The sequence below is a fragment of the Emys orbicularis genome, chromosome 6 (genome assembly GCF_028017835.1).
Source record: "Emys orbicularis isolate rEmyOrb1 chromosome 6, rEmyOrb1.hap1, whole genome shotgun sequence".
NCBI lineage: Eukaryota > Metazoa > Chordata > Testudines > Emydidae > Emys > Emys orbicularis.
The window spans coordinates 13,068,800-13,081,764 of NC_088688.1; the positions used below are offsets into that span (position 1 = coordinate 13,068,800).

The 12,965-nt window shown below is 45.4% G+C and overlaps 1 protein-coding gene across 1 annotated transcript in view; it reads right to left on the reverse strand.

Moving 5' to 3' along the window:
* LOXHD1 (lipoxygenase homology PLAT domains 1) overlaps nucleotides 1–12,965 on the reverse strand; it is a 315,455-nt gene that overhangs the window by 71,592 nt on the left and 230,898 nt on the right. The window contains exons 33-36 of the mRNA XM_065406719.1: nucleotides 9,625–9,787; nucleotides 5,175–5,329; nucleotides 3,371–3,580; nucleotides 1,553–1,664 (exon numbers count right to left, since the gene is read on the reverse strand). Of these exons, the coding sequence (XP_065262791.1) occupies nucleotides 1,553–1,664; nucleotides 3,371–3,580; nucleotides 5,175–5,329; nucleotides 9,625–9,787 (640 nt within the window). The remainder of the gene's footprint in view (nucleotides 1–1,552; nucleotides 1,665–3,370; nucleotides 3,581–5,174; nucleotides 5,330–9,624; nucleotides 9,788–12,965) is intronic.

Below are 12,965 nucleotides of genomic sequence, written 5' to 3' on the forward strand. Positions count from 1 at the left end.
CATCTGATGCAAGCAGCAAGTAAAAGCCTGTGCTGGAAATTGATCCTCTAACCCGTACGGAAGAGGCTGTTATTTGGTGATAACACATTTTACATACATATAGCCCATCACAGCAAAGGATCTCAAAGAGCTTTGCATACTTGAATGGATGCAGTGCACAAGCTATATACGCCTTGTGCAACTTCTTCCACCAAACCTGTCCCTTCCAAAGAGCTGCCTTTACTCTCCTGCTCTCAAATCCTGGGTGTCTGGAAGGTGAGGGTGGAGGAGGGAACTGGTGTATGATTCTGTGTGTCTGGTGAGGTGGCTGTCTTCCCCCAAAGCCCTGTTCATCTGAGGGGCTAGCTGCCTGTCTCAAATCCTGTGAGTCTAGACGATTGGCTGCGAGTCTAGTGAAGGTGCTGCCCTTCTCAAAACCATATGCATCTAGACATGCCTGCTATTATACCTCAGGAGGGCCAGTGGCTGCCTCGGTTTTCCTTCATCCTTGTATTGTCCTAGCACTCAGTGGTATTGAGGCCACTGGTCCCTGCGCCAGTAGGTGCTAAGTGGAATATGCGAGGTTCCCTGTGCCCTGGTCACCCACCCAAGATCACGGCATTATACTTAGTTATCAAGGTGACATTGGCTGGAAGGAGGCTGCATGTGGCTGGGATGAAATCTTCCTCTGAGTTTTGCACAAAGCCAATCACACAATTAGTGCTTAACAAATGATAACAAACAATATACGCAGGGATCACTTTGCCCACCACTGAATGCACACATGAAACTCGGCAGTTGTTTAGCAGCTGACAGTAATATTACACTGCAGATTAGGAAAGGGGAAGTGAGAACCCTTTTCCGAATTAAAACGCAGGGGGGATTTTAAGGAGTCAGAAGGCAGTTGCATGAGCCGGAATTTGTCCAGGATATCAGTGTTAACACCCCAACTCTTAAAGACAGTCATGGGATTTTTAATGCCCACAAAAGTCTCATGCAAAAGACAGCACCTTCAGCAACACCATGAGAAAGTATTGAGTCAACATAGACTTGAGAAAAAGAGCACCCCCTATGAACCAGCCATACTGCTTCCTAAAGAGCTCTGGGTTTGTGTTGGAAGTCCCCCGTGCAGGTTTCACCTGGGGTGGTTGTGGAGAGGGTGTTCTTGGAGAATCTACCTAGTTCTGTGCTCATGTCACACAAAACACATTGCTTACAGAATTTGTTTTCATGGGAGATGACGGACTCAACCCCCGGGCTCTAGCACTACATAACCTAGATTTAGGCGGGAGGGAAAGAAGAAGTCTGGAGGTATAGAAAGTGTCTTTTACTGTGTAGATTATTCAGTTGCTATGGTGAAGACCACTATAGAAAGCACCAATCCAGCCTGATTCTGCTGGGCTTAGGAGATCCCATAGGATCACAGCCCCAGGTGGTACAGCTGCAGGATGATCAGAACAATTTACCTTTCTGCCCCACTTTGGTCTTCACCGGTATAAACACATGGCCCAAAGAACTCACATCAAGAACACACATGTGCGTCCAGACACACACACGCACGCAGTTCTCTTACATGAGCCTTCCTTTGCAGACCCGTTCTTCTTATTCTTCACATTTGCATTGCTATCTTGGCTCTTCAGGCTGAGAGACGAGCCACCCCGGCTGTTCCGTTCACCATCAGAGCTCTAATGAAAACACACACATGTGACGGTAACCAGGTTCAGTGCTCACGGTATTGCCAGCTGTTCCTATATGCCTCAAACAACATTACACGAAATTCCTCTCTCGCTCCATGCTCAGTACAGCTCTCATAAGCATGATTCCTCATCATTTATTACAGCTCATCCATTTACTTTACTGTAATGACCTTAACTCCACCATTTCCAGGAGTACTACAATGAAGGCAACTGGCATGTGCTTAATGTACGTAACAAAAATGTGTTGTGACTCATTTACACAGCATGTCAGAGCAATGACCACCGGCAAGGGAGACAGATAAGAGTAGCTACAGATTTGCTTAACAAGACATACACAGTAGCTGTTGGACTAGTTGATCCATACTACACAAGAGTCAAAGGTTAAACAAAGGCTGCAAAGCTGAATAAGCCTAAATGTCAAAGCTATTATATTTTTAGAACAATTATTGAGGATGGGTTTTGTGTCATAGCCCAGTTAACATGAGAATCCTTCCCCACAACCATTTCATTTTTTTATCTAATTAATTTTGTCTCATTGAGAGGGAATTAATATGAGCAATTGGGTGGGCGTGACCACAAGAACTCAGAGGACTCTTTGCTGGGAACTGTAATTATATTAGATGCAAGGCACCCAGGGCTGGCTCCAGCATTTCTGCCGCCCCAAGCAAAAAAAAAAAAAAAAAAAAAAGCTGTGATCGCGATCGGCGGCGGCAATTGGGGAAAAAAAAAAAAAAAGCCGCGATCGGTGGCGGCAGTTCAGCGGCAGGTCCTTCGCTCCTAGAGGGAGTGAGGGACCTGCCGCCCCCGAATTGCCGCAGGTGCCGCCCCTCTCCCTTGGCCGCCCCAAGCACCTGCTTGTTAAGCTGGTGCCTGGAGCCGGCCCTGAAGGCACCAGGATCATCCCTGGTGCAACCCTGCTTACCTCTCTGGCACTATACCCAGGATGAGTTTGGCCCTATTTGTTAATGATAATTTTAGTAGTAACTTTCAATTAAAATGTAACTATGTTTTGTAAAGCAAACCCCTTAAACACAACAGACGTTAATCAGCTGCAGTGCTGTGCCTTCCTGTATAAAGGCAAGAAGCGCCTATTAACTTAATCCTGTTTGCTAATTTTAATTAATACATGTACTTTGAATTCTAATTAGCTATATTAGACTGATTAAACAATACATACGAAGCCTTTCCAGGTGCTGGCAAGAGGGCATTTCACTGCATATTTTTAATGCTGGTGAAAGATGCTGCCCTATTTGATGATTAGGATTGATGGGTGGAGAGGCAGGGGCCATACAACCCAGAATTTTGGATTGAGAGCTCCAGAGAGAGAAATCTATTACTTATCCGCAGGGTAGGGACAACACAGGCACCAACAGTGCAGCATTCTCTACACCGCCCTGCCAGTGCACTTGGATACTGATCTGAAGAGGGTAAGTCTCCACTAACCATTCAGTCCTTAGCCTCTCCACTGAGACTGCAAACAAAAGAAGTCAGTGATGGGGGACCAGAGTGAGAACCACCAATTCATTTTACATAGGCCAAAAAACAACCTTCAGGGGGTAACACGTTTAGGTCACTAATGAACTGTGCTGGACTGCAAACAGATGAAAGGCCACGCATCTCATTTTTATTAGCAGCAATGTAGTAGTGCTCAGAAGCTCTGGTCAGAATCATTGTGCTAGATGTTACTACTGTACCTGTTCATAAAGTGTCCGCTCTATCCTTTTGTCCTCCTTCTTTGTAGAAAGCCAGCGTTCACACAGAAAGAGGTACAATTCTTCTGTGGTTTCATCCTGAATCTCTACTTTTTCCAGGTACCAGTCAGCATTCAGCATGGTGTTGTCATGACGAATCTTGATCTTGTATATAATCCCAAGGTCCACAGCCTGTATTGTGAACTTATCCTCCTACAGGATGTTTAATAGCAATAGTTTCTCGTAATGGACAATAGCTAATGTGTACAATGCATGTGTAAACCCAGCCCTACCGGACAGTATTTGATTAAAAGCTGCAGCAGAGTTTTCTGTAAAAGAGTCTGTGTCCATTAAAACTGTCCTGAGAGGGAGAGGTTTAAAGTGTGGTTGTGCTGTGAACATGACTATGTAAAAAGTCACCCTCTTACTCAAAGGGAACAGATGTGTTGAGCACTTGGAGCCGGTATCTGGTGACTTTAGTGTCAAAAGTAAGATTTTACTGTTTACTGCTGTTAGCCCTCCAAGGACAACAGAGCTAAGAGAAAGCGAGCTGGATTCTCCTCTGGTTAACACAACAACAGAACTGTTAACTACATTTCAATTGCAGCTCCAAATTCTGCCATCATTTATACCTGGCGCAACACATTGGAAACAATGGAGCAAATTCTGCACTTGGTTATCATGCATACACAACTGCTAGTGAAGTTAGCAGGAAAGAAACTCGCTGGACTCTCAGGGTATGCCTACCCTGCAAAGAAACCCCCACGGCAATGAGTCTTAGACCACAGGCCAATTATCTTGGGCTCACGAGGCTCGGGCTGCGGCCGGGGCTAAAAATAGCAGTGCAGACATTCCCACTTGGGCTGGAGCTGGACTTTAAAACCCAGTGAGGGGGGAAAGTCTCAGAGCCCAGGCTCCAGCCCGAACCTGACCAGCTATACTGCTATTTTGAGTCCCACAGCCTGAGCCTACAAGCCCAAGTCGATTGACCCATGCTCTGTGACTTGGTGAGCGGGTTTTTCTTTGCAGTGTAAACATACCCTCAGATATAATATGGAGTCTGCAGGGATGGCTGTTGGTAACTTTTAAAATAAGCACATTTGATCTGGAAATCATGGAGTGACAAACATGGAACAACCTAGTGCCATTTTTACGTCACTTCTCAGAGTAGAATCACATTTTAAGAGCTTACAAAAATGTGTCGTAAGATGATGCCCCAAGATTAATTATAATACACATTATGGTCAGATTCACCAAAGCTGCCCTCCCTTTTAGGAGATACAAATCAGCTCAAGGGATGGTAACCATGCCCTCAATGATTGGTGCTTCCACTGCTTAATTTGTAATGAAAGAGGTGCCAGGGCTCAAGCAATTTTTTTACTTTCATAACTGATGCAGCAAGCCCAGAGGTGTCGGGGCTATGAACCGCCAAGCCAAGAAATGCCCGGGCTTAGCCCTTGCAAAATTTAAACACTGGATACTTCCAATGTTGCAGCTGAAACCTAGGAGGCTTGATATGGGCCAGACTGGCCCTATCTCACTGACTCCAAGCAAAGAAAGATCTTGTCCATCTTAGGTATTGTTATAGTGCCTATCATTGTAGTACACAAGCACCAACATTAAACTGAAAATGTAAGGTTTTAAGAGGTAATAAACATGATCCTTTGTGTCAGGATTGCCATTCATCAGTTCTGACCATCCTTACAGACTGGTACTTGCCACTAGGGAAGGGCAGTTACAACATTTGTTCGTCACTTTGCTTAAGGCCTGCAATATGGAAAATGCTACTAATCAGTTTCATCTGTACCTGTGCTCTTTCAAACTTGTTCGAGTTAGTTTCAGACTTGCTGAGTTTTCTCTCCCCGGTGTCTCCGAGGTCTCCATATATAGTCAGGAAAACATTTGCATCTGTCCCAGCGCCATAGATATCGCCAGTGAACACAGTTATCTTGTATGTATGAACTATATAAAGAAACAGATATCTAAATATATGATTTGGGAGCAGATGGAGTCTCAGGGCCTAATCCTATATGCTGAGGGCAGTGTAAGAGGTGCTGAGCCCCCATGAACTCCCATCTAGTTAATGTCTCTACAGTGCCTTAAACACAGAATGTGCAATTAAAGATGCTAAGTATCCTTATTATTACTGACTTCATCTAATGTCAATGGGAGTTGAGTGAACTCAGCGTCTTTTAGGATTCGGATTCAGGATCTGCTCTCCACTGCATATAAGCGGGATAAGTGGTCTGGAGTTGTGGATTCTTAATACTCTATTCTCCACAAACAAGGTCTAGGGATTTCAATGGGAAATTACCACCAGAGTTAATGGGACTCACCCGTATAAATTCCCTGCACAGAAAGAAGAGAGCAGACTCCAGAATCTTCTTGCTTGGACAATATTTAATGTAAGACATGTTGGAGTTGTACTGTTTAAGTATCTGCTTTGTTGAGCTCACTCAACAGTGATCCAATGAAATCTCATAAAAATCTTTAGGAATGTGCTTTTCTAATGTGTTAAATGCAGCTATTTCCGGGTATCTGCTTCGCCCCATGTACATGAGGAGAACAAACAGTGACTGAAAGAATGTTCCCTGGAAACGCAAATAGCAGCTAACAGATTTTTACTCACATTAGTGCCACGCAAACCCCAAAGAGAGTCTCACTGGCAGCTTCCCATGCTACTCCCACATGATTCAAAAATGAGAAGGAGAAAAAGCTGCACTTTTTATTGGAGGCACAAAGACTTGGGATTGGAGACTTACCATGTTTGATGGTGGGATTCTTCTTTGTACATTAATAGCTTCACAGATAAGGTGTGGGGTTTTTTGCTTTTTTTAGAGTCCTTTCACACTTAGCTCTCAGAGTAATACAGGGGCTGCCCCAGCTTCCATTGTAATCGGTGGAAAGACTCCCCGTGATTGCAGCGGGAGATGGATCAGGCTCATTTAGCCCTGAGAATATTTTTTGGTTTGCTGCAGTTTCACTTTTTCTGCTTTGTTTTTTCACTAACCACAGAGAGCATTATGCTGCAGTAGGTGCCATAATAAAAGATATTCTGATGGCTTGTGGTTATCAAAAATACTCTGGCATTTTTCATCAGAGTAGAGGTGTTAACTCTGGCGTGCTGGCCAAATTCCAATTTGGGTAGTTAATTACAATGTACCTACTTAAATTCCACCTGCAGTTTCAACTGAATAAAGCACTTTTCTGACATTATGTCCTAAATGGTTGTGTAGTATTGCTATACTCAGTTAAACTGTGGTGTTCCAGCCAAGAAATAACTGCACTTTAATAATGGGTGCAGTGGTCCCAACATATGTTCTGCATAATCAGTTTATTAAATTTGATTCTTTGCATATCGTTTCAGGAGCTCTTTGGGACAGAATGCACTACTATAGCGAAGGAAGCAGTTATTTTTTATTATTTATATTGGGCTAGTGCCCAAAATCAGCTGTAAAAACAATTCAGAAGATACAGTCCCTGTCTCAAAGAACTTAATATTCTGAGGCCTTGTCTTCACTAGAAAAAGCATATTCTTACCTGGTGTTAGTTAACATCTGGTAACTAACACGAGGTAAAATCCTAATGAAGACAAGGCAGTTTGTAGTTGTAATATGAGTTAGCAGGTCCAGGTAAATCCCAGGCTCCTGTCTAGTCCTCACTTTGACCTGCTAGCTCGTCTTATAACTACAAAAGGTCTTAAGGTGTGCATAAATTATGTACACTGACAGAATGGCATAGTTAGGGCCAAACCAAATTCACGGTCCATTTTGGCCAATTTCACGGTCATAGGATTTTAAAAATCGTAAATTTCATGATTTCAGCAATTTAAATCTGAAATGTCATGGTGTTGTACTTGTAAGGGTCCTGACCCAAAAAGGAGTTGGGTGTGTGTGTGGGGGGGAGGGTCGCAAGTTTTTTTTAGGGGGGTTGCGGTACTGCTACCCTTACTTCTGTACTGCTGCTGGTGGCGGCGCTGCCTTCAGAGCTAGGCAACTGGAGAGCTGTGGCTGCTGGCCAGGAGCCCAGCTCTGAAGGCAGAGCCGCCGCCAGCAACAGCGCAGAATTAAGGGTGGCAATACCATACCATACCATCGTTACTTCTGCGCTGCTGCTGGCAGGGCGCTGTCTTCAGAGCTGAGCGCCCAGCCAACAGCCGCCACTCTCTGGCTGCCCAGCTCCGAAGGCAGCACAGAAGTAAGAGTGGCAATACTGCGAGCCCCCTAACATAACCTTGCGACCCCCCACCTGCAACTCCCTTTTGGGTCAGGACCCGCAATTTGAGAAACACTGATCTCCCCCGTGAAATCTGCATAGTATAGGGTAAAAGCACACAAAAGACCAGATTTCATGGTCAGTGATGCATTTTTCATGGCTCTGAATTTGGTAGGGCCCTAGGCATAGTGTAACTACAAATCAAGCCGTGAAAGAGAATAAGAAATACTGGATGGGATGATTTCCATGGTTGAATCGTCCTGTTACCAGGTACTTGAATCCTGAAAGAAGATGGCAAGTAATACTGGCAGTTGGATTCAATTAGCTCCAATCAGGATATGAGAGGGGTAAGAATCTCTCTCTAGGGCAGAGGTAACTAAGGGTTGGATCAGGGAGGTGTTGCAGAGAAATCCTTAGCAACAGCCAAGTTCGAGGGAGAAGTTTAGGCTGAAATTTATATGGTGTTGTTGCTATTTACGTTAGAAAGCCAAATACCAGGAAGAGGGTAAATCCAGATGTTGCATAGCATTTGTATTCTCTGTTCAGGGCAGGATAGGAACTCAACCTACTTACAGAGGGATCTGAATAAGGATTGGGTAGCTGCCCTGCAGACCAGTTCTGGGAGGGTGTTATGTACCTAAAGGCAGTGATGAGCTCCCAAAATCCCAATAACCGGTTCCTTACCGGGTCTTCGGCGGCACTTCGGTGGCGAGGGGTCTTCACTCGCTCCGGGTTTTCGGTGGCACTTCGGCGGCGGGTCCTACAGTGCCTCCGAAGACCCGGAGCGAGTGAAGGACCTGCCGCCGAAGTGCCGCCGAAGACCTGGTAGGGAACCGCCCGGTGAGTACAAGCCCCACGTGCCTTCCGAACAGCCTGTCCCCCCCATTTGACCCCCACCCACGTCCTGCCCCCGACTGCCCCCCTCAGTACCTGCAACCCGTCAACCCCCCCTGCTCCTTGTCCCCTGACCACCCCCTCCCGAGACCCCCCACCCTAACTGCCCCCCAGGACCCCACCCCCTACCCAACTCACCCCGCTCCCTGTCTCCTGCCTGTTTCGATCCCATCCACCACCACCCTGCCAGACCCTCGGGACTCCCACACCTCCCCAACCCCCCCGTTCCCCGTCCCCTGAACGCCCCCCCCAGAACCTCCGCCCCCTCCAACCGCTCCCTGCCCCTTATCCAACCCCTCCTCCCAGCCCCTTTACCATGCTGCTCAGGGCAGCGTGTATGGATGCTGCGCAGCCCGCTGGAGCTCGCAGCCCCACCCCCTTACCATGCTGCTCAAAGCGGCAGGAGGCACGCTGAGGCTCTGCGAGAGGGGGGAAGGCGGGGGAGGGGCCGGGGGAGCCTCCCCAGCCAGGAGCTCAGGCGGGCCGGACAGGACAGTCCCATGGGCCACATAGTTTGCCCACCCCTTTAACAACCGGTTCTAAACCGGCTTCTAAATTTAACAACCGGTTCTAAACCGGCTTCTAAATTTAACAACCGGTGCGCATGAACGGGTGCAAACCGGCTCCAGCTCACCACTGCCTAAGGGGCAGTGTGGAAGAAAGTGCAAAGACAATTGTGGAAAAAAGTTCCAAATGGGGCATCAAGGCGGGTAGGTGGAGCAGAAGGGGTGGAGGAAAATATGAAAGGAGATGAGGACAAATAACTAGAGATGTTTGCAGGGCCTGGAAGACAAGATGTTGGAAACTTGTGTATAAAGGGGAGCCAGTAGAGAAATTCAAAGGATGTGTGTGAGACACAATCAGAACAGCAGGCAGGGAAGATGACTGTAGCAGCTGTGTTTGTAAGGACTGGATGGGAGCGTGTTGGGCATCAAGGAGGCCAGAGAACGGGAAGTTACAGTAATCCAGATGGGAGATACTAGCTTTTCCCCATAAAATATGGCAGCTTAAATGATTGATTTTTCACTCAATGGCCATAATTGCAAAGAAGCAACCTTTAGTAGCATGCATCTACCTGAACTACATATCCAAATGGCTTGTTCCAAAGGGTAAAATAATAAGTCAAGGCGCGGTGGAATTTTACTTACTTTCTAGTGGTTCTTCAACTTCCTGTTCTATCTGCTTTAGTGTCCCATCTTTCAGGAGTTTTTCAGTAAAGATATCAGATGGTACAAGTTCTCTTACAATCTCGCCATCATCTTCAGATTTTGCAAGCCACCTTTGACATGGAAATGTGATGGTTTCCGAACCCTGGTATACCATGACAGAGACATATTATTTTTTAGAGGGAGAGCTAGTCAGTTGCTTCTCAGCCATTGGACACAGCCATTGATTTGCAAGCACAGTGAATTCCAGTATGTGTGTATGCACAGATTAAAAATTGTGCTAAGTGCAACAACCAGACAACGCAAGTATGCAATGAAGCAGAACAAAGTATACTGTTAGGTAATAAAATCCTTTCCATTATTCAGTATCAAAAGCTAAACTGTGCTCAAACGAGACTAACAAAGCACTAGATAATGCAGAGTACACTACTCCACTAGTTAACAGGGGATAGACTATATAATCTAATAGGTATTCTCCCTTTCTAATTTCAGTGGGTTCAGTGCCTGATCCTGAAAACCCTTATTCCCAATAGTATCCCCCCACCGAAAACGTTTGTGAATATGGGTTTGCAGGATCCTGTAACCCTGTATCAGTCCTTATTCAGATAATAGTCTACTTGAAGTCAGTAGTTTTGTTTCAGTACATACTCCAGGATTTTTGCTGAAGTGCAAACTTCATGATTTTGCCCAATAATACTAAAACTCAAGCCCACTTTTTTAAGAAAAAAAGTGAAATCAGTTTTTATCCTTTGTTTCGACTACTTTAGGAGAAACAAGCATGATTCCTATCCTATCAAGGAAGCCATGAAAACAGTGGAACAGCAAATAAAATCAATGTCAGATCACTTGCTAAGGAGAAGTAACAGGCTTCTTCAAGGCCTTCAAAATGTTATTTAAACAGGGTAACTCTGTATGAAGTGGACATGAATCTTCATATAAACTGCAGATCCCACAAGTGTGAACAGAACAAAGTTAACTTCCAGACAACGCACAAACTACACAACATAAAGGAAGAAAAAGCTTTTGAATGTGTCACTGCCTTGACTCCATCTCAAATGGGATCCTCATACAGGGTTTCAGTTCTTTTCACCTTGATTATTGCAGCTCCGTGCTGTTGTCTTTCAAACAGCCATGTGCCATTGCCTGTCATGTAACATTTATACACAATGATACATATTGGGCTGTATTAGTAGGAGCATTGCCAGCAGATTGAGGGAAGTGATTATTCCCCTCTATTCAGCACTAGTGAGGCAACACCTGGAGTACTGCGTCCAGTTTTGGTCCCCCCCCACACACACATTACAGAAGGGATGTGGACAAATTGGAGAGAGTCCAGTGGAGAGCAACGAAAATGATTAGGGGGCTGGGGCACATGACTTACGAGGAGAGGCTGAGGGAACTGGGGTTATTTAGTCTACAGAAGAGAAGAGTGAGGGGGGATTTGATAGCAGCCTTCAACTATCTGAAGGCGGGTTCCAAAGAGGACGGAGCTAGGCTGTTCTCAGTGGTGGCAGATGACAGAACAAGAAGCAATGGTCTCAAGTTGCAGTGGGAGAGGTCTAGGTTGGATATTAGGAAACACTATTTCACTAGGAGGGTGGTGAAGCACTGGAATGGGTTACCTAGGGAGGTGGTGGAATCTCCTTCCTTAGAGGTTTTTAAGGCCCAGCTTGACAAAGCCCTGGCTGGGATGATTTAGTTGGTGTTGGTCCTGCTTTGAGCAGGGGATTGGACTAGATGACCTCCTGAGGTCTCTTCTATGATTCTATATCTACGGTACTTATATGTCCCCTGCAATCATTAATGTATCTATCCTCACAACACCTCTCTGAGGTAGGGCAGTGCTATTCTGAAGCACAGAGAGAGACTATGCGATTTGCTTGAGATCACACAGGAAGATTGTGGCAGAGCTGGGACTTGAACCAAAATTGCCAGAGTCGCAAGCTAGTGCCCTAGCCACTGGACTACCCTTCCTCTCCATGGGGCCACCTCAAATCTATATTCAAATGACTCCACAGGCATTCCCGCTCATTTCAAGATCCTGTGTAGCTTAGTGCTCCTTGTTTCTGAAACCCTCCATGAACTTGCTTACGCCTGATAGCAGAGTCTTGAGCCTCTGATCTCAATTACCCTCTTCCTTGCATAGACTAATTTACCTTTCTGGGACTCAGATAAGTTGTTCACCGAACATAACAGTAATTTCCTTGGTTTGGTAGAGCTCCTTGAGAAATACGATGATGTCATGTGTGAGCACCTATGTCAAGTAGTTCGTAAAGAAGCTATGGATCATTACTGCCGCAAAACAATTCAAAACAAATTGATTGACCTTATGGCAAGGAAGGTGCTTGATAACATATTGATGGAGCTTGGCAAAGTGAAGTACTACACTGTAATAATGGACTGCACTCCTGACATTAGTCACAGTGAAAAGATATCATTTACATTAAGATTTGTTGACGACGAGGATAGCTGTATCCAAGTAAAGGAACATTTTATCGGTTTCCGGTCTGTGGATGACGCTACTGGAAAAGGCCTAACACAACTGTTTATGAAGGTTTTGAATGAGAATAAAATAAAGCTTCAGGACTGCCATGGCCAAGACTACTACAATGGCATAAACATGAAGGGAAGAAACAGTGGGTCCAGGCAAGGATCCTTGTGCTGAATCCAAGAGTTTTCTTCATGCCTTGTGGCTGCCAGTCTCTCAACCTGGTTGTGTCAGGTGCAGTGTCATCTGCTTTAGATTCAGTATCTCTCTTTGAAGTACTGCAAAGGATATACATCCTGTTTTCAGCATCAACTGTCACGTAGAAGGTCCTCATGGACAATGTTACAAATTTGACTTGAAGCCGCAAAGTGACACTCACTGGGAGAGCCTCATTGACAGCGTAAAGCCAGTGAGGTATCAAGTGACTGAGGTTTACGACACCCTGATGGAACTGGCACACTCAAGTAAAGCCAAAGCCAGAATCCAACATGAGGTGCAAAGCCTGGCAAACTAGATCATTGACTTCAAATTTCTGGTCTCAGTTGTGGTTTGGCACAATATCGTGTTCCATCCAAATGTTGTAAGCCAGGCATTACAAACTCCATCGATGGACATCGTGACTGCTACTATTTTAAAGAGAAGCTGCCGTGATTTCATTGTGGCCTACAGAGACAATGGATTTGAAGATGCCATCACTGCTGCCAAAGAAATGGCACAAAACTTAGGAGTTGAGCCTGTCTTCAAGGAAACTCGTATTCATTGGAAGAAGAGAAAGTTTGGTTATGAGGGCAGAGATGAGATGACGGGAAGCTTAGAAGAAATTCAAAAAGGAGGT